Raw genomic sequence first — 22744 nt, 5'->3', positions numbered from 1 at the left:
TGTGTAAAAATGCACACACACTTCCAAAGGTGTTCCTTTGATCAAATTATTCTTTAATTATGGGACTTTTCAAAATACAGTGGCCCAGTAGTAACCTTAAACAGTAATCAACACATTAGATAAAGGGCCAAAATCAAAACAATACAAGTATTCCTTAAAAAAGCCTGGGTAAACATCCTAGAAAAAGCAGCACCCATAATACAGATATTAAAATAACTGTCTTTTCAATGACAAAATTGTGTTTGCCATAAAAAATCCCTGTAACATTTGTGATGCATCTATTCCAACATAAATATAGTAACTGTTAACCAAACACCGCTCCCTTACAGGAAGAATTTCCAACTGATATGTCAAATATATGGGATTATATATTACTACATATATTATACAATATATAACTCAGGCTCAATAATTTCTCATTCCACATGTACACCTAGAACTTTTACACAAACTTTTAGACAAAGGTTATTAAGGTCTAGCTGTACATGTGGAATGAGAAATTATCTAATAACCTTTGTCGAAAAGGTTACTCATTCTCTCCTTTAAATGCACCTCTTCAAGTCCCAACAATTTTTCCAATATTCCAGTATTATTTTTCATTTAATGCATCTTCTCCAACAAAAACTTGCTTTCTCCCACAACAGAATGCATTTATTTTCCTTTCAGATCTCCTGCTCATATTTCTTATGGTTAGACATAAGGCCAACAACCCATACAGATCTTTGGTCTCTTCACACTGTGAGGTATACACTGCAGTCTAGAGGCAAAAAACCTGTAGAGAAAATTAGCATATACAGGATGCTTCTCCTTCTCACATTTCCAGCTTGACAGAATATATAAGGCCATCTAAATTTTAAATTATACACCTCTTCAATTACAACATCATAGCTTCATCTGAAGCTAGCAATTAAGTCTTGTAAAATAAATTAATACTTCACTTCAAGAAGCTGTAGAGAAGTCCAAACCTCTGAAGTGGGCTTTTGTTAAGTCATTAAATTAATGCACAGATTTGTCAGCTCTTTTCTCACAAGCTTTGATCAACTCCTTCCATCTTCTCCATGTGCCTCCACACAGAGCTGTTCAACATGCTACAAACAGCATTATACATGAGTCCTGGAGTGTTTGCTGTCACACACAGGGAGCAGCACTTTGCCCTTCAGCTGTTACAGCACCTTCTCAATGGAGGCTTCATTTTCCACCAGACAGGCCTCAAACTCAAGTGTTTTCTTCTAACTGCTTTGCCTGTCAGAAAGAAGCAAAATAATTACGAAAAACGTTTTACATATATTTTTTTCCTTGTCCTATGTTATAGCCTAATATTAAAGATGCAAACCAGAATTCATTGGTTTTTTTACCCATTAGAAGTGAAGTGGTATTTGTAAAGCTCAGAAGCTGTTGGGTTTTTTTCCATTTCAACTGAATGTGGTATTACTCTGTATTAGGCATAAAAAGAGAGCAGAATAGTGTGTGTAGCACAATTAAACTGATTAAGTACAATAATTACCAGATAATTAACAGATAAGATAGCCTAGAAAGAAAAAGCATAAGGAAACCACATATTCTTTTACTACTACACTAAGCCTGCTTAATTCTGAGATAACAATTCTTTTCTTGTAGAAATACCCCCCACCCGTCCCTTTTAAAACTAACTCTTCTGGGAAACCATTCCCAAACTGAGGGGATGTATTCTACATTTTCTATTCTATTACCTGTTGAATCAAACAAAAATTTCATTTCCCACTTCAGAAGTTTCATTTAGTGTGTATCAACAACAGGAAAACACTTTAAATGGCTTTAACCCAGAGACTAATGAAGGATAAAACACTTCCTCAGATATGTATTAATAGTAGATTACATTCCACTATAAACATGACAAAAAGGCACAAACCAATATATGAAAAACACGCTTAGTTGTTTTCCTGTAAAAGCACAGGAATGTTACTGAATGTATCGTGGCTGATTATTTCAGATCATCTTTCTGAAATCTGTTTTCCTTTAAAGAAACAAAATCATATTCATTTATACATAATGTAAGACCTTCAGATGAATATTGTTGAGCCTTTTCATCCTTAAAGAGCCAAGGAATAAACTTAATCTCCACTGAATGCAGAAGGATGGCTTTAAAAACTTCACGCACATATTTGTTAGTTCACAGTCTGACCAAGATGCAGATCAGCCACAGTTCACATAAGACAAAGGGGAAAATAATGCAAATGTACAATAATTTTTAAAAAAAATTATAATTACTCTGCCTCTTCATTTTTAAGCACTTGGTATCTGGAACTCTGGAGGTCTTCAATGCTCTCAGCAATTGGCTTATTTAGTGTTTCTGGCAGAAGCAGAGTCAGGAATCCCGCAGACAGTCCAGTGATTCCGAACACCACAAACGGCACAGAAGGACTGAGAGATTTCTGGAATTAAAAACCCATAGGAAAAAACCAGCATTCTTGCCTGCTCGCAAAAAGCACAAACTGCAGTCAAGACCAAAAGACTACAACTTGTCACTCTGGCAGTTTGTGCAATTATCCATATTCTGGTGGAGCAGAGAAACCCCATAAATGCCATTTCACAGACACAGCTTCATATGCAAGCTTTGTTTACATGTCTAAGAGCACTGAGATACTGAGTGAGCCTTAGCAGTACCAAATGCATTACATGACAAGCATTTCACTAACAGATGAAACAGTGACAGAACACAGAACATTAGGCTATTTCCAAAAACAGTAAAATACTAGGTATTTTTAAGCATTGTTCACTCATTATTGAAATCAGGTGAACACTATTTAATTTTTCATAAAACCAATATTTCTTCTAAGGAACATAGGTGGACATGATACCAAAATCAGTAAAGTGCTTTTGAGAGAATTTAATAAATCTGAGTTACATAAAAAAGTTGAAAATAATCTTACCATAGATGGCACAAATGGAGCCAAAATGCCCCCAAATCTGCAAGACATGGAACAGACACCCAAGCCAGCATTTCTGTTTGGAACAAAGGATGCAAGATTTGTACTTTCAGAATACACAACTGAATCATGCACAAACACATGGTGGCAGTGTCCAAGCCAACTTAAATATATATATTTTTTTTAAGTTATCAGTAATCTTGAATTTAAATAAACTTTTTAAAGACCTCCAGTGGTTACTCCGAAGACTCTCCTCAGTGGGATGCAGGTAAGGTAAAATCACACCAAACATTCAAATAATCAACAAAGAGAGAGGTTTTCCCACCTGCCCCCTAGGGCAATTTAACTGGGAATCCCTGAAGGGGGAATGATTTCAAAATGTGGCAGGACCTTCAGAGAGAAGATGCTGAATGTTATCTCCAGCTCAGGCTGGAGCAGCCTCAGGCAGCAGCCTCTCCTCTGCCACCTCAGGGTGCACAGATGAAAAGTCAGTGTTTACCTCCAAACAGAAAATAACTCTCTGACAGTGAGAAGCTTGAAAACATCTGGCCAGCTGTGTCAGTACAGAGGCTGCTGAATTCTGCGCTCCCTTCAATTTTCAGACAAGTTTAAAATAATCTCATCCAGACTATGATAATCATGGCTTAGAACAGCAGGATCCTCTTCAAAGAAAAGTTAAAAAGTCTTCAGAGTCATTTCTTGACGAATTGCAAAAAAACTTCCATCTCTGTATCATTCCTAAATACAGGATTTAACAGCCCTTCAGACATGGGTGTTGGCAGCAGTCATCAGTGAGATGGTAACAAGAAGATCATAGTGGTTGTTCTCTCTGCATCTCTTGGTTGCTTCCTCTCATTCACCATCATCCTCAGTCTCGCTCCTGAGCTGTTCCTGCTCACCCTTTTTCTTCCCTCCTCCTCCTCACCCTTTTCCTTCTCCAAAGACAGGAAGGCAGTAACAGGATTACGGATGACGAGCAGGGTGGTGACACGGGTAACTGGTATCCCAATACCACCCACCTGCATGGCCCTTCCTAATGGCCCTTCGCCAGGTGAAGGGAAAGAGGTGGAAGGAGCTGATGAGAGGCCAGTAACTTTGGAGTAAAATAAACAGAAAAATCAACCTTTTATCTCATCAAGTCCTCTTGGGAAAAGGAAAATAGCAACTCATGTTTCCTCACTTTTAGACCACATTAACCCAAACCCTACAAGACAAGGCCAAGCACCTCCCTTGTCAACAAAATCCCTGTATGATGGGACACATCAGCCTGTGTGTGAACCACTTCTTTGGAAGCATCCTTCCCACAGACCCCAAGCCTGTCCATACCCAGAGGTTTGCAGGCTTCTTCATTTTCTGCTGAGAGGGAATTTGCTAAAATGTGATCCTGAATGCAAATTGTATCATTTCCATTCCAATGCAAAATGAAAGCAGTTACTAAAAGACCGTAGGATAGTTTCCCCACTGTGAAAATAATCAAATAGCTTAATAATTACTGAAAATAAGCAAAAAAAAAAAGCTATCCTAGACAGTCCAATGGTCCCACTCTGATTTCACCCAAGATATACAAGGATGTCATCATTTTGCAACCACTTTCTCATGAAAAAAAACCCCATGAGTTTTTACATCTATATTACTGGAGCTATGATTATAATTTGTTCCCAAAGATAAAGTTCCCCTTTGTCCAAAATGCAACAGAATTGAAATATTCTATTTTTAACTTTTTTTTTTTTATTCCCCAGGAGGTATTTTAAGGACACGTCAAAAAGGAAAAAAGCCCCAAGCCCAAAGACTCCCCCAGCCTGCAGCACTGCCCTATGTGTACCATGAGGTGTATTTGTCACTGCTGCACGTACCAGTTAACCCAAAATAGAGGCCTAGCAGTCCTCATACTTAAAGGAGTAAGTTTAAATACAGAGCAGTAACACTGAAGACATTTTTCTGCAAAACATCCAACTGAAAAAAAAAAAGGCAAAGAAATAGTTCTCCCATCTCCCCTGCCTTTGAAAGTACATGTCTCATCCCAGGGCTGATGCCATGAGCACTACCAAGCTTTGCAGAGACCACCAGATGGTGCTGATGTTTTGTTTTAAATTTAACACCACTTCTCTTGCAGAAACTATAATATTTGCAATTAAAAGTATCAGACATATCAAATGTTTTTAAATGTATAATTGTCACGTCAGGAATGTTCATATGGTTTAATGCGTCAGTTTGTCACATTATTAAACATGACTGGTCTAATAAAAGTTGCTATTTTTTTAACTGTTTCTCCTTGCATTTTCTCCACCGGTGGTCTGTGAATTTGACATACAAAGTACGTTTTTTGCCAGAACATTAGTCCAGATCCTCAAATGAAGCAGCACTTTACTTGATTTTTGGTTTTAATATTGCTAATGACAAATACTTAGTTTCATACACACAGAGATGCTGCTGTAATTCCTGCTAGGTATGAGCTGTCACACACTTGGCACCAAACATCAACAGGACTTAAGGAGACAGTGTAGCATGAAAACACAGCAAAACAAGCAGAAGCTGACAAATTAAAAACATTTTCAGATTTAATTTTCTTGATTCTTAACTTCTGAAAAGTGGAGGGGACAGGGAAACAAACAAACAAGAATCAAACAAGCTCAAAAAAAGGAAAAAAAAAAAAGGAAAACAAAGAGGGGCTGAAGTTTGGATGGGGAGAATGCAAACAACCCCCCCACATCCAACCGCAGTCAGCGTGCTTGGGACTTGCACATTCAACCTAAACCTGTGCCAAGAACCACAAGCTCAGTATCTACAGTCACTCCACGTCCATCCTCATCAGTGGTACTGCCAAAGCTGCATCCACAGTCCAGTTTTTATGTCTCCTTAACGCGGTAATTTACGAACCTCGGTTTGTTTTTTCATTTCCCGTCAAAGCTGTGGATAAAACTGATTTGTGTCACCATCCTAACTAACTACAGCCACATCTACCCCCTGGGACACCTGCCTACTCCACATCAGCTTTCAACTTTCCTGCTCTCCCTAAACTGGGCCCAGGTTTTTGAGTACATTTGCAGTTGCTGTTCTTAATCAACTCGTGCGATTCAGCTCCAAGTCTGACCGGGTACTCAGAGCACATCCAGAAAATCACACAGGGCCAACATGGGATGAGAAGAGCAACACTGTGTATTACGTTTTCCTATCTCAGATTTATCTTGGGACAACAGGAGAGTAACTGCACAGAGTTGCTAAGAACGATGAAAAATAAATTGAGGTTTTTAGCTTTACACCATTAATTAAATGGTGTAGAGCAAATGACTGTCATATAGATACTATTAAAATGGGCTGCATTATAAATAATTAAATAACAAAGATATAGAAAAGCACTTGTTTTCCAGCAGGCAAACAAAGGTTTTGTTCTGGATTCAGACCTATAGCAAGTTTCCCCAAACAGCCTGGAGAAGTGCATTGGTGCAAAAATTGTGACCACTCGGAGAAGCCCTTCCCAGCCCTGGCAAGCTGCCTTACTTACAGAAACAACTCACATTGTTATTTCAGGTAAAAATAATTACAGATAAATAGTAAAGCACACCAGCAATCCCGAGCATGGAAAACAATTTCATTTACCCAGAAGCTCTGTCAAATTACCTCAGTACTGTTGGGTACAGCTCAGATGTATAAATATACAGGATGTTGAAAGCAGCACTGACCATCATTTTTCCACACAGAGCTAACATAGTGGGACCCAGGAGGAGACCTTTCAGGAAAGAGAAGACAAGATGCAAGCATGAACAGTCTCTTTTCTTATTCTTTTTTACACAAATATCTAGTCCTCTTTTGGAGACTGTCACAAAAAACAATGTTAAACTCATACATTTCTCAACTACAAGCATAAAAGCAGCATCTCAGCTCGTCCCAACCAAGCTGGTTTCTTAAGGTAGCTTAAGAAAATTGTATTTAGGACAAAGGAAATCAGACCCTTTTTTTTGTGTGTTTGTTTGGAAACTGTTGAACTATCACTTGTCAAAAGGAAGGGCTGCTGCTGCCAGCTCTGCACTCAGAACATCCTCCCAGGTAACCGTGTCCTTTGATAAGCACAGACCCTCCTTGACTAATTTATTAGATTAAAACCATGAAACTTGATTCATCTCAACAGTTTATTTGCTCCCCAAGGGTACCCTGCTGGGACTTAAAATTGTGACAGCTCTGTAATTGGAAAGAACAAATGCTAACGCAGCCTAGTTTACTGAGAGACAGAGTTTAGGTGGCTAAACTGAAATGTGCATCTTTTAGAGTCCAAAAGAAACCTCGCTTTCATTAATGTGATTTTGGTTATGGTTATGTTTGCACTGTGTGTTTTAATAAAAAGATAATATTTTCTTTAGCATGAAAGAAGAACAAATGTTCTGATTAGCTGTATTTCAGGTTCCCTTCCTTAGCACTGAGTTTAGCATTTTTGATTTGGATCAGATTATGTTTATTAACTCATGGGAAACACTGATTGCTTCTCAATTGCTTTTCTTTTGTTTTGCCCATGAGTATTTTCAGTATAATTCATCTGAGCCAGTCAGATTATATTTCAACTGATGAAGAAATTCATCTGTATGTAAACTGAAATCCAGAAACTTGATTTAATTTTTTTAAGTGTGATGCATTTTTGTACTTACTTCTGTAATTCATGCAAAACAGATGCAACATTTTCACCCAAGTTCTCCTTTTAGTCATGAAGAACTGGAATATTACACACAGTTGGCAGATGGAAAGGTGTGAAGCTGGTCCTCCTGGTGCCACTATGTAGATTCACCCTCTGTCAGTCACCCTCATGAGTAAAAGTTCACTTGAGTAGTACTTTGGAAACTAAAGGGGTCTATAAACTTGCTTCAGACAAAAGTACCCACCAGGAAAGGGTTGTTCTCAACACAAAATACCCAACATTAACAAGAGCTGAGGTAAAATCGATTTAAAGAACTGCAAATTCTCTTTCCTGCTGCAGTGGAAAGCATATTGAGCAAAGCCACAAAAAGGTATTATGCCTTGAGCACAAACAGATAAATCTCAATGAAAGCTAAAATCCAGTTACCCCTAGACTGGGAGTCTCCTTTGCTTGCTGCAGGATTAAAGCAGGCACAAAATGCAGATGCCTTTCTGCTTTACAGCAGCTTTTGAAAGAAAATAGTACTACAGCTCCATTGCCCCTCCACTGCCACACTCCCTCACCATCTTCCAGTCTGATACACAAACTAATTGATGAATTTTAAGTGATAAGGAAAGAGGGAGCTGAGGGATATATCAGTCTTTACTTAACCGCTGGTAGAATTTTAGTCTCCAATTCAGTACACATCTTTAATACCAGAAATGCTTTTGGCTTATTCCACAAGGGAAATTACTCAGATCAGATTCTCATTCACAAGAGAATCACAGAGTTCTTTAGAAATCAAGCAAAGGTTACAGACATGAGAGGCAAGTGCCCAACATCTCATTAAAATCTTAAGTCCCTTGTAATAAAATCAAGGACTTTATCAATCACTCAGAAGAATAGAGACTTAGACAAACATAATAGTACTGGGAGTCAGACTGGAGCTGCAGCAATCCCTGTTTCATCCACAGTGACTCATCCTCACCATGCTTGGAACCAAAGTTGTTTCTTCTGAACTAACACAGATCACTCTGGGCCAAGAGCCAGCTTTACTCTCACCACAGTGCCAAGTCAGATGTTTTAATGGGATTAAAGACAAATCTTCCTGTAAATAAGGAACTCTTCAGGAATCATTATCCTCTCCCAATGAGCCCCTACTGCTTTTCTATCATTTTGTTTTAAAATTTATAAAAAGAAGCACAAAGAGCAAACTTGTTAAAATAAAGGAAGACACTGTCTCAATAAAAGGAGCAACAAAACATCTGAGGACTTGAATTAATACAAGCTGGCATATTAGATTACAAGACATTTTCTTTTTGTCTGCTTTTCTTCCTGAGCCTTTTCTCAGATCAATTAGAACTGGATGCCAGACAGCATTTATATCTGTTAAGGATAAACACAGCCTATGGAAGACCACCTTGGGATGACATGGCTGGTGCTCCTGAGTCAGAACACTGTTTAGGCTGAAGTATTTCTACTGAAGGGATGTTACAAAGAGCACAAGCAGAGAGCAGGCACTTCTACTTGTTAGTGTCACACAGACCTAAGTTTTCAGTAGCTAAAATAAAAACTAGCACAGAAAAAAACGTACTTGAAATGGAAATAAAAAAGACAAAACCCAACATTGTGAATGTCACTGACAATGTATGAAAAAAACACATCTTTTGAGAAGAGAAATATATTTGATGACACTCCACTGTTACCAGGAGCTGTCCTCGCAAGTGCTTAACACAGCAATACCCAGCTGAGTCTGACAAAGGCAGCAAGATCCTTGCTATCCCTGCGGCTTCCATTCTGCAATTCTGACTTCCTTTTCTAATTCTCAAGTACAAAAGTGTTTCTTTTAAAGCTTTTTAGTGGCTTGGGTGTTTTTTAATGATAAAATGAACTTCTAATTCCGGAAAATGTCAGGTTTTTTATTTCTATAAATATCACGTGCCACCAAAACCAGAGTAAAATTAAGCTTGGCATCTCACACTGACAGGATCCAAACTAGGATTACACTGCACAGTGGTCTGGCTATGAAATCCAGTACTTTAAGGTGAACTGCTTAACAGTGATCAATGAATGCAGGGTCAGTATCTGAGACAGAATGGGACAGCTTGGGCTGGCCTTCAAAAAGCCAAGGGCTTACAGTCAATCAGACTTGGCCAATTAACACAGTCAAATTATGCCTGCAAGCACTTAAAAGAAATATAGACAAGCCCCTGGCTCCCTCACCAGCCCTGAAAAGACAAGAGAGGGTTGTAAATGGATAGGTCACTAGGCCCTCCTACACTGGGTCACACAGTGTCCATGAAGCTGTTTTGTCAGCTTTTATCCAAATGTCTGCTTTGCCAGCAGCACACACTTACCAGCATTTGATGGTAAAAACATGGAAAACACACAGGTAAGTCCTGCAAATGTCAGAAAACACATCATAGTTTTACGTCTTCCAGACCTGGAAGGGAAAGAGCACCCAAGTAAAGATGGAACCAAGGCCCTGCAATGTTTTTTAGTTTGTCTATAAATTACCAGAGTACTGAAGTACACAGCAGCATAAGTAACAGTTCTAAATCTCTTGTGCCTTGGTCAGTGCTTCAAATTTGGTGGATTTCTGCCACTGACCTCAGTGAGACCAAAGTATCATTACAAAGACACTGACCATGAGGGTTACATGAAACCCTGACGTGCCCTGGGTCATCAGAATTTTTGGGCTTTGGAAAAAAGCACCCACACAAAGCATGGCCTCCAAACACACTGAAAAGTATGAATATACACAGACATGGATCATCCATGCCTTTGTGAAAACTCAGCAGCTCTCACTTCAAAGTTCTCTTAGAAAAGATTAAGTAACAATGAACAACACTGAAAATGCTTTCAACTGCAGTTGGGCACTACAAAACCATGTTATTCTGAAAAAAATACGTAAGAGATATATAACCTACTTACTTAAATAACTAGGCTATTCACTTCTTTCCATAAAGACCAAACTTTTTTAATAACATTAATCACTGAAGAGTTTATCTGTGGAGTAATGTAAGATCTGAACAAAACTAAAGAAGTGAAGACGCAGAAAATCACCTCTCATTTCTGTATCAAGCGCAGAAACCCCTACAGCAGAGTAAATCCCCAAAGAACCAACACTGGTTAGAAAGACAGTGAAGCATGTGACTGAGAAAAATGTTAATATTTTTCTAGAGTTTCTACAAATATATGCAGAGAACCAGAAAATAAGTTTTTCTTACCAGGATTTCTCAATGAAAAACATGCAGAGAGGAAATGTTGGAACTTCTACAAGACCAGAAAGAGCCACGTTTAAATACAGATTTCCTCTTAATTCACCAGCATTTAAAGTTAGTCCATAGTACACAAAGCTGCAGACATACCTAAAAGCAACCAGAAAAGTTGTATTATTAACTGGTGCTAGTCTTTATGGCTAAGAAAGCATTTAAAAGGTAAATTATGCCTAGTTATGTATTAGCTATATTGAGGTACATGGTAGGAAGAGAACTCTCCCTTCAGATGTTTCTGGGAAGGTTTCTCCTTAGCAGATATTCCTGATGCTTCTCCCACGTCCTGCATGTCTCTGCTTACCACACACATCAAACTACTGCTTTTTCTCATCCGCATCCTGACAGTCATCTCAGATGACACTGAACTTTAAAAGGGAAACCTGTCCTTGGAATTTTGGAAGAGCTGCCCCTACAACAGTTTTTTAGCTCAAGCCAATGAGGAAGAGCTGCTGCTGTAACAACCAACCCAGCACCCTCCCTGCCTAGAGGTTCTCTCTGCACTGCCAGTAACTGCTCACAGATTATGTCATATCCTCCTGCAGGATCATTTTTTTTCCTTCCCAAGTTGTACCACTTTTCAAGACAGCACCAATATAAATCTATGCAACCTGTATTTTACCTTGCTCACAATTTTCCTCCACTGAACCTATGAAATGTAATTTTGGGCTCTTTATGCTTCTTCTTAATTCAGATCTCTGTGGCTGCCTGATCCGTGCAGCCCTTTTCTTCCCAAGACTGGTGCAAACACACATCCTCTCAATAATTTCTGCTTCAGCTTCTCATTTCACTCTATCTAAATATTATGTTCTCACTGGATTTTTTCTTAGTAGGTTTTGAAGCAGTTTGTAAGTAAGACACTGAGAATAAAACACAACAGCAACAATAACAAAACACCAGCCTTGCAACACAGGATTATCACTTCACAGGATTATTGTCTACCATCAACTGACATTTATGACACACTAATGTGCTTTTCAAGGACATTAATGAAAATGTTCATTACTTCGTGTCTGATTCACCCCCAACACCTCAGCACGTTGCTGTTACCCACCAGATGTACATCAGAAGGATGGTTCGCCACCGAAGGACCGGTTGTTGCACCAAGTTCAGGATTCCAGATGCCAACTCATCTTTCCTCAAAGTTCCTGCACTGGGTTTCAATTTTAGATTTAATCTCTCTTTTCCATTACCAAGGGCAATATATTGCAACACATATTCAGCTTCTGCTGTTTTCCCTTGGGAGTAGAGCCACCGTGGAGATTCCGGGAGCATGCTAAGAGGAGGGAGCAGAAAAGCAACAATGACAACTTCATTCGCTGCTCTAAAGGCAATCTTATCATTTTGCAAATCAATACTTGGAGAAAAATACCAATACAAAATTCAGAGGAACACACTCTTGTTGCACTGTTCTGCATATTCAGTTCCAGGCAGCCTGGTGATAATACAGTTAAACCTTACAGATGGATCACTGCGAGATGCCCGACAAAGCACTCAGTCAGAAGAGTTTACATCTAAATCTTGACTTCTTCTGAAATGACTTCTTAGGCAATGCTACAGCATGGCCAAGAAAGCATCTCAGACCTCTATTATCTGAACACCCTGGACAAAACCTGGCTTTCACAAAGCTTATTTCAAGCTTCTCCACTACGGGAAGGGCTCCAAGTTGCAGCAGAGAGAAAAGGAAAGAAACCTTACTGGGTAATTAATTGTCAGCCTCCAGTACCAGCTCATCACTGCTCACATAAGTTTTATATCTCTTATTCCCACGTATAATCAGAATATCCTGGCTTTCCACAGCTTCAGTTCATAATTCCAGCTTTTCTTTTTCCTCTGTGGCAGCTTTTATATGAGCCGTAAAATCAGGAAGGGAATATTTTTAACTGAACATTTATTTTCTCTGGTATTCTTAACAGATATATAAATCCTACAACCAAACTAAACTTTCATTACTTCAGAGGATCGCAGTGCAGTGTTCGCTTTTTGCTTTTTGGGGGATTTTTTATTTGGTTTTACGCCGGAGTATGGAATGGGGGAAAACCCGGACTGGATTTCTGCCGGAGTACGGAATGGATTTAAAAAAAAAAAAAAAGGACTTTATGATCTCAGAGGTCCTTTCCAACCTGGCTGATTCTATGATTCTATTTTCAGTTTTTGGGGAAGTAATTCTACTCCATCAGAAACAGAACACTATAGAGGAAAACAGATCATGCAGAACTTCCTTCCGCTGCCTGCAGTTTGTTTTGCTTGACTACAGGAAGAGAGGTGGGGTTTTTTAACTGTATTCTTTAACAGAACTTATTTCAAGAGCAGATCTATCTAAAAAATAATGAAAATTAGAAGAGCTTTTTCCCATCTGTGCCATGTGTTATACATTTCTTGTATTAATGTGCAGGCAACCTACTACACTACTCCTTTATTTCCTCTAGAGCTTTAACTAGTGACCAGGAGTATACAGGGTGCAGTACTTGACATGCTAAAAGAACATTTTCTAAGAACACAGCCCAGACAAAGCTAGCACCTAATTCCTTAAATACTGATGCATTTTATAATCATTTTGATCACGTCAGTGTGGGAATTCTAAATAGGAGCACCCAAGCACAGCAGTGCTAGGAATAGACACAAGGAACCTCAAAAGCAAGCAGATACACAGCACATCACACTAAAAAGGCAATTCCCAGTGCTCTCACTTAGTTCCCTTTGCATGTATGTGTCTCAGTGGAGAGGAACTCTACATTCCCATCCCAAGCTCTGAAGCCCTGCCTTGGCAGAAGGCAGCGTTCCTGCCCCTGGCAGATGCTCGAGCTCACAGCCTCTGGCAGGCCTTCCCTTCCATTCCCTTCCCTTCCCTTCCCCAAGGAGATCTGTAACTGAGTTTCCTTGGACAGCTGGCACACAGCTGCTCTCTGCAGCGCTGGCCACCACAGCTGCAACAACATGCAGAAACACAAGCTTGTCTTCTGGGTAACCCTGACTTTGTGCTTCACTTCACACCCCTCCTTCCTGCACAACGTGGTTTTAACTCTTGCTTGGCTCACGGAACCCTATGGAAAAACATCACCCTCCTTTACACCACTCTCAAATGCTGACAAGAAATAATAACTGTTAATTGCTGCATATTTTTTTCTTATCATTATAATGCATGTGAACCACTTACAAGGAGAGGAGGAGGAAGAAGACTCCTGGAGTGTTTGACACTAAGGCGAGGTAGCGCCACTCTCTGATGCAGTAACCCAGCAAAGCATAAACAGCAATGCCAACTGCAAATGTCAAATTGGTTAATGAACCTGAAAAAACAAGAGCAAACCAATCACCACAGAAACCACTGACAAAACGGAAAAAAATGCTTAAAGCAGAAGCCTGAAATTCCTCAATAAAGTAGCAATTTTATGAGTTATCTTTACAGCACTGGTGAACCAGCTGGCTTAAGTGTAACATGCAATCCCAATGAAGAACAGCTTTGTGTAGTGTATGGGAGGGTTGGGGTTTTCTTTTCCCCCTTTAAAAAAATAAAAGAGTGGGACATAGAAGAAAGTAAGAAATGAACAGGAACTTAGAGACTAAAGAAAAAACCTGAGGACAGGAGGGGAAGTATTGGGAGCAAGTGATTTATTTAGGTCTGTTAGGGAAACCTTGAATAGAAGCTGGAGCAGAAATTGGAAGTTACAGAAGTACAAGGACTGAGCTCAGTACAAAACCAGCTGCCAAGCCAGAGGTTTATTACAGCAGATTTCTGATGAACAAGTGTAAATAAAAATGTGTAAAATACGGGGTCAACTGGAACTCCAAAAGCCCAGCAACAAACCTCCTGCAGCCAAACACAGGGGATCCTGTGGCACTCAGACACTCTGAGCTGTGTCCCACAGAGCCCAGCTCACACCAACACCCTGACAGCTGCTCTGACACAGCTGAGCTGCACCCAGGAGCTCCCTCTCCCTCAGCCCCTCCTTCCCAACGCTGAGCACACCTAGAATAGAGCACCTAGAGCAACAAGCAGCAGGAAATGGCCTGTCTTGTCCATCGGGAGGCTGGCCCTGCAGGGAGGAGGCTGGGAAGAGCAGAGAGACAACAGGGCAAGGGAGAAGGAAGGGTGGGAGAGACAGAGAAGGCACAGGTCAGAAAAGTGAACTCAGAAGAGGAAAATTCAGTACCTAAAAAAAAAAGTGAAAGGTTATAACTAAACCACAACTGTCTCATACACCCCCAGGAGTCCAGAGAAAAAAGTAAGAAAAACAGTAGAAAGAGGCAACTGAAGAAATGACAGAGAGAAACATGCTCATCACAGACACAGGAAGCTAGCATTTGGACCATGTTTTTCCCCATGTTGTGTCTGCCAGAAAGGCATTGCAGTCTGAGCTACTCTGGCTTTGAAACCGTCTGATGTCCAAGTGTTAAACTTATTTTAAGTGTTGGCAGTATCATATGAGAAAAGGACATTTAAAAGTACTGGATGGTCAGTACATTCCGCAGTGGAAAAACCACTGTCCAGGCACCAACTCAGTTTGTGGTTCACTTCCCAGAATACCTTCCCAAGATACCACACAGCAGAATTTGGCAGGATCTGCCAAAACACTTATTTTCTTTGTAATGTAATACAGTGTACAAATTGAGAATTTTTAGGAATTAGTGTACCAGTTTGAAAACCTCAGTTTTGCTACTTATCAAACAAACTCAATCCCATCTTCCTTATTCGGGCACCTTTCCCACAGAAATGAGAACTTGGATGAATCACATCACAGTCATCTGATTTATACCATAACTGATTTGACTTTGTACTAACTTAAAATGTAAGGCACTGATAGATCAATATGTGTCACAGTAACAGTGATTAAAAATACCCTAAAGCCCACCTGTAAATGACCAGAATGATTTTCCTACATACTCTTGTGTTAGGACAAAAGACACAAGAGCCATTCCACCATTCACAATTCCAACAAAAAACCGTGAAACTGCAAATATGTCATAATTCGGAGCTAAGGCTGTGACATACCCAAAAATGACATCAAAAAAGAGACCTGTGGAGACAGAACAAAATGGAATTAGTACTTCTGCTACACAGTTTGAACTCCAAAACAGGGCGGGGACCACAGTCAGTGACTGACTATAATGAGTCGACTTTAGTGCTCATCTCCCACCTCTTGCATTTGGTTTTCTGACACCGCAACATATGAAAATTACAATAATTTTCAAGTTACACACTTGATGTTTGCAATGTCAGAGGTGACATTTCCTTCAGACAATGTTCTCATTAAACAAAAAGACCCTTTGGTTGTAATGTAAGCGCAGCTGGAAAACAGAACACCAGGACAGGAGTAACCCACTCTAAAGATGTTTAGGAATATCATTCTCCCCCTCACCCTCCAAAAAAGGGCAAATTATTTTTTTACTTGGAACACTATGGTTGGGCAGTGTCTGGAATACTGTGCTCCAGTAGTGATAACAATGGCAAAACCAGGTTCTTTTTTCACCTCCCATGGATATTCTGTGATCTCTTTGTTGCTCAGCACACTCATACTGACCAATCTCAGTGCTGCTCCACTTTGGGTGAAAAGCTGACACAGATCATTGGCAGAGCAGGTGACCCACGAGCAGCCTCTGAGCAGGGTGGGTATGGGGCAGGGAGGAAAAGAGATGATATCCACGTAGAATGCTAAAGAAAAATCTTTAACACTCCTACCTGAGATATACACGGGTTTCCTGCCCAGTTTATCTGACAAAGGGCCAAATGTGATATTTCCAATGAGCAATCCAGCGAAGAACAGGGATGATGCAAGGCTTACTTTGTAGGCTTCTTGGTCAATTAGGTACCACTGTCAAAACCAAAAAGAACATCCTTATTAAAAGTATGAATATCAAGTTGCTGCCTTTCTCAAAAATAACGAAACATCTATCAAAATTCTTCACTTGCCATTTCCCACTTGTTGTTTTATATCCCATTAAAGTTTTATTCAACGCTTGATAGGTAAGCAGGCACATTTTGCCTCCCTAACAGACCCCACCATCTCTCCCCCAGGAAATTTCATTAAAATCTTTCGAACTTGGTAAGTGCAATTAGCTGCACCCCATTCCCAAGCTTTTGGCCAGGCAGCTTATTTTAGGTTATAAAAACAAGGAGAGTCTGAACTGTTCACACTTTACCCATTTCAGCACTGAACCAACTCAGCTATTTCAAAGCACAGGTATTAAAAATCCTTCCTTAGCAAGAATAATGCATGTTCGGTCCTGCAGGACTCAGAGAGTTAATGCTCTGCAGCTGTGCTTCCTGAACCACCAGTGATCCCTGGTGCCCTTCCCCACCGTACACACGCTGAACTCCTGAAGAGAATCAGGAGGGGATTATGGAAAAATGTCCTTGTTCCGTAAAAATGCCAAGAACTACTTATAGACTACTCACTGGTGTTTTAGTGTCTCACTGCACATGCACATTTATAGCCAAACCCAAGTTAGAAACGCATCACGGGTTCCTTCACAAAGTGGACTTTCTACCTCATCCAAAACCTAAACTGAGGCAGCGCAATCAAAACTCATCAGCGGAGAAGAAAACAAACTCAGAGTGGGTTGAAATCAGAATGAAATACTGTTTCCTGCTGGGGCAAGGCACACAGAGAGCTTGAGCAGCCCCTGTGCCACAGACAGGGAGAGTCAACGCTCACAGAAACACAATGCTGGACGTACAAACACTGCTGACCCCACCACCTTGGCGAAGAATCAGAAAATCCTAGAGTCATTTTCCAGAAAAGGAAATTAACTAATTCAATGCAAAGTTTTACCGATAGAACTATTCCATCATTATTTCAATATTTAAAATAATTCCCAGGGTATTCACTGGGAAATTTACTTCCAAAAAAGCAGATGAGTGTCACACTGGATAAATATGTAGCCCCAAAACTTATGGTATCTTAACTTTCTGAGGTGACTTCAACAATGAAGTACCCTTGGGCACAAACCCTCGGGAAAATTAAAGTATAAAAATATCACTGCATGTGCCCTCCAAGGCACAGAGCACTCCTCCTCCACTCTAGTACTTCACACTACACACATTTCAAACTCCCAGTTCTTGTCTGCAGAGTATTTCAGGCTGATACAAGAGACAACACAAATTTATGCTCCTGGATATGGTTGCAAAAATCCACTTCTCAAAAGTAAGGGACCATTTCTACACCAAATGTAGAAGTTCCTGAACTCACTGTCCAATCCTGAACTCACCTTCCTAAGCACCATCGCTTGTTAAAGAAGGGGACTGAGCTGATGCCAGACTAAGAAGCAATTCTAACAACTGTATTTTTCATAAACTAAGCCTGAGCTATTATTTCTAAATTTTTAGTTATGCCAAAATTAATTACAATGATTAGTTCTTGAAGAACTCAAGCTCTGGAGGCCTTTTGAGAACAATGCCCCTGGCAAACCAGAACAGAACTGAGAATATTTAAGCTCCACGAAGTTTAATCTCCAACACCAAAATAAAGAAAATAAACTTTACAGAAGCAGCTTCCTTTCTCAGGGCAGAACCAGGAAATATTGCTTTTGCCAACTGTTCTTTGTGCTGCTCAGTGGATGCATGTTTGTATTTAAAATGAGCTGTGAAGAATGTAACTTTTAAAAGAATGCATCTATCTATTTTATTTACACAAAGGGAACTTGTTAAATATTTTTCAAAATGAACTGTAACTTGCCAACAAAAGTGTTGCCAATTTTGCTCTCACCAAAACACATCCTCTCAGCTCTTTATATCCACGTGGCAGTGTGATTTACTTGCTAGACCGTTAGCAGGAAAATGCTGCTCAGTATCTAAAGATTCCATAAGAAGACTGTTAACAATATAGTTTTAAAAAATCCTAAAGTTACCAAAACACATGGGAACATAAATTTGTTTTGATGAATCCTGGGAATTAGCACATATTTTGAAAATAGGGACACTGGCTCCTACATTTCAAAACACAGTCTTAGTAAAAATTTGATGGTTTCTGATTATAAGTTAAACACCCCATATCAAGAATCCTGCTAGAAGTCTGCAATTGAAGAATTATCTTGCTAATCAAAAAATTCTGTTTCTGACAGAGGATATGATCCAATATTGCATCATTCCTCCTTGGGTTTAGTCATTACATTTCCCCAAGGTAAATATCACACTTGAGATAACGGGAAGGAAGCAAAATTTGGCACCAATTACACCAAGGGTTAACCTGTTTTTATAGGAGTTTACTGAGAACTGCTCCAGGAATTCCATCAGCAGAACTCCAGCAGTTCAGACCACCAGCCCAGCCACGCACACAGCCTGTTTCCTGGCACTGGCAGCACTGCTCAGGTCACTCGTGCCTGTCTGGGTGGTTACAGCCTGGGGACCAGAGAAAAGCAAGCAGAGCTTCTTGCCTGGAATTCATAAGGCAGGATGAAGAGCAAAGCTTCTGTCCCCCTCAGAAAACTTCAATCTGTTCCATCCCCTGCTCTCACCACACATTAAAATACCCAGACATGTGGTGCACGACTTCCATTTCCATACTGGTTTCATCTTTAAAGATGTATCTTCTGTAAGGAACTAGTGCAACTCATGCCCAAGGTTACATGCACAGCAGACTGTGCAGACGCAACAGACTGAATCTCTCTCAGCACTAAACAAACATTAGGAGCAGCTCATCCTAAATTCCCATTATAAACTGGAATTAAATTATCATTCTTCATTAATAACGACTTTCTAAAACAGCTCAAGGTATAGCTGAAAACAAAATAAATAATATACAGGAAGTTCAACCTAAATAAGTATTAGACTTACACTAGGAAAATTAAACTAATAATTCAGTCACATACTTTCTGATTTAAAAATAATAAAATGAAAGAGCCAAATGGTGGATTCCAAAGATTTTTAGTAGCATAAGCAGAAGATTACACTAAGCCCTGCTTGGCTTTTCCATGTGCCATGTCCTGCACCAGTAACACAAATCCCAAGAACAGAAGAAGTGATTACACTGAAGGAAGTACTCGCCTCAGTGACGATGGACGTGAAGTTACTGGCAAAACGGATGTGCTTGGCAAGCTCAGCTCTGCTCACTGGAATTCCCTCCTGGTCTATGTGGTACTTGGGCACAGCTCCCACAAGCACAATAAGCATCGACTGGCAAGCCACATATACCTTAAAATAAAACACAATCACTGACCCTGAACAACCCCAAGAGACCTGATGGAATATCACAGGCTTTTCATTAAATTAACGATTACCAATTCTCCTTTACCCAGCACCCCAAAGAAAACACAGTCAGCCTACTGTGTTTAAATCCCCAAATGTGACCATGGAGGCTGTTGGGACAGCAAGTACCACTCCAGAGAGGCTGGTGCACTTCCAAGGGAAGATTCATCTTGACACCCTCCTCCCTGGTGTGGAGTTGTTCAGTTTGTTCTTGCAGTTTTTAGCCAGTCATAGGAAAGGAAGATATTAAAAACTTCATTACAGTTTCATAGGTGAGATTTAATACTTACATTTTTTACATACAGAAGTTTTACTAACTATATTAAAAGAATAGAACCTGCAGTGACAAGTCGAGAAATACACATACATAAAAAAAAAAAACCTAAAAAAAACCAAACAAAAAACCAAAAAAAAAAAACAAAACAAAAAAAAAAGACAACCCAACCAACCAAAAATAAAAAAACCAACAAGAGAAAAAGAAATCTAATATTATGTTTTTAAAAGTCTTTGCTAATTCTTTCCATTTCAGGGACTGAATCCTTAACCTGACCATCAGGAAAACTAGAACGTGCGAGAGTAAACAAGATTTTTATAAAAAGAGACCCTTATGAGAATATTTATTCATTGAGATGGGCTTCAAGATGTTTTGAATGTCTTCCAGGCTTTGCGCGTGATTTTATTTTTTCTAACTTAAAATAATATTATCCCTAAGCATATCCACATATTAGTGATTTTTAGCATGTCACTGCCGATGGAAAAGTTTTGACTCCAGAATGGCTCCCTTCACTGGGCCACAAGTCTTCAGATGGTGCATTTGTCTGGATGTTGTTTTAATGTGCCATCTAATCCTGTGCTTACCTTGGACACTCTTGCAGAAACAAGTTACAAAGAAAACCATCAATCAGCACAATCTCCCTCCCTCCCAACGGTGTTTAATTCAAAATGTAAAGCTGTACTGACAAGAGGAAGCAAGAAAACTAAGGGAGCGAACCAGATAAATATTTGCATGCTGGGGTGTGGGCACTATTTAAAGACAGCACTTTGCATACGACTTTCAGAAGAGATTAAAAGAGGAAGAAAGAAAGAGAAACAGAAAAAAATTGTTGCATTTAGACTCCATTTCCCTCATCAGGAAAAGCATAAAAGGCACTCTTTAAAAAGCGAACGAGATAAAAAGATGTGCACAGGAATAAGGAAAACACATCATAAACTTTGAGAAGTTAAACACGCAAGACAGCACTGAGGTAAGAGAGAGGTTTGACATGCTCCTTGGAAAAGGACCAAATGTGTTTTGGAACGCCCACGAATCCAAGCGGGGCTCCAAAGGACGCCTGCCGGCACAGAGCGGCAAAGGGATCGAGAAGCGGAGCAGGGGACGGGACCGGGACGGTCCTCAGAGGCGGAGGAGCTGGGGGACACAGAGCCCCGGCTCCCGCCCTGACACCGCTTCCCGGCGGCATTCCCGAGCCCCCTGCAGCCCGGAGGTGCGCGGGAAAAGGGAATGTGCCCGGGAGCGGCACCGCCGTCCCCGCGATGGTGCGCCCGGGCTGTGCAAACAGAAAGCGAAAGGAGCGCCGGGGGCCCTCACCTGCAGCAGCACCAGCAGGGCCGTGAGGAGCCGCTGCCCGCGCCCGAACGGCCCCGCCGCCGCCAGCGCCTCCTCCACGTCCAGCCCCAGCTCCCGCTCCCGCTCCAGCCCCAGCCCCGCCGCCATGGCCCGCCCGGAGCGCGTCCAGCCAGGATGAGCCGAGCCCCGCCGAGCCGAGCTCCGCCCCGGCCGTAAAGCCTCACCCGCTGCCGGCCCGCCCGCAGAGCCCGCGCTCCGCCACAGCCGAGCGAGGCGGGCAGGGCGCGGAGCATCCGCCCCAGCCGTGGGGAACAACCTCTCCGCCGCTCCAGGAAGAAAATGCTGCCAAGGCAGGAGGTGGTTCCAGGCAGGATGCTCCGGGATACAGCCACATCTCCTCTCCAGCAAAAAGGCACTCCTGGGGTGCTGCGGGAGACACCCCGGCAGAGAGCAGAACAGCCCGGCAGTGCCAGAGCTGTTTGAAAACGAGAGCAGATCCCCCTCTTTCAGAATCTGGATTTTAAGAGAAGCAGTGTTTTTTATCAGGATTTCATCTAGACTAGATAATTGCAGGCTGCTACAAAAGGTTAATTTTGCTCAGTAGCCTTTTCCCCGGGCTGCTGTCTCTAGTCGTGGTAATTGGGCACCTACTGAACCAGGAGGCTGCCCTGCCAATTCAATAAACAATTTGAACTACCATAAAGATTCTCTTCACCCTGTGGCTTTCATCCAGCTTGCAGGGTGACACCAAAAAGCTCCACACCCTACAGACAGCAGGAGAAACTCCTTTCAAGTTGCCAAGTCTAGTTTTAAGAATAGAGACATTAATTATCATTAATTAAGGTGTTTGACAAAAGCACAGTGAGTGACCTTGTTTGGTGCAATTCCTTCAAGACTAACACACAGTTATATTTGCATTTTTCCTACCACTACGTTTAAAGGTGGAGCTTTTACTATTACATTAACTTTATACAGGGTTTTAGTTTTGCTTTGGGGGTTTTTTTAAGTCTTTCTCCTCAGCCCTATTAAGAAATCCTTTGAGGCAGTAAGTCAGGATGACCTCCCCTTAGTATTCTTAGTCCAGAACTAAAATTAGTAGAAAGATTGGCTGTCACAGCACAGCTCCCCAAAAAAGCAGCAGGTGCCACACAACAGAGCTAGTTTGTTGCCCAGGAACAGCTAAGTGAGGGTCAAAGTGCTGCTTACCTTGGA

The 22744-nt window shown here is 40.9% G+C and overlaps 1 protein-coding gene across 1 annotated transcript; it reads right to left on the bottom strand.

The window, feature by feature from the left end:
* Nucleotides 1–32: 32 nt before the first annotated feature.
* LOC126634803 (solute carrier family 22 member 15-like) lies at nt 33–21614 on the bottom strand. Its single transcript, XM_050305494.1, has 12 exons — nt 21554–21614; nt 19765–19911; nt 16462–16594; nt 15635–15799; nt 13942–14071; nt 11839–12060; nt 10740–10880; nt 9867–9952; nt 6525–6633; nt 2910–2982; nt 2248–2411; nt 33–1242 (listed from the first exon to the last, which is right to left on the bottom strand). Exons 2-12 carry the CDS (start codon nt 19888–19890, stop codon nt 1230–1232), a joined length of 1362 nt encoding a protein of 453 aa, XP_050161451.1. The 5' UTR covers nt 19891–19911; nt 21554–21614; the 3' UTR covers nt 33–1229.
* Between the last annotated feature and the right edge of the window lie 1130 nt (nt 21615–22744).

This window comes from Myiozetetes cayanensis, unplaced genomic scaffold, assembly GCF_022539395.1.
Source record: "Myiozetetes cayanensis isolate MyiCay16 unplaced genomic scaffold, myiCay2020 scf10, whole genome shotgun sequence".
Taxonomy (NCBI): Eukaryota; Metazoa; Chordata; class Aves; order Passeriformes; family Tyrannidae; genus Myiozetetes; species Myiozetetes cayanensis.
Note: the sequence above shows the minus strand (reverse complement) of the source record. Positions and strands in the feature narration are given on the sequence as shown.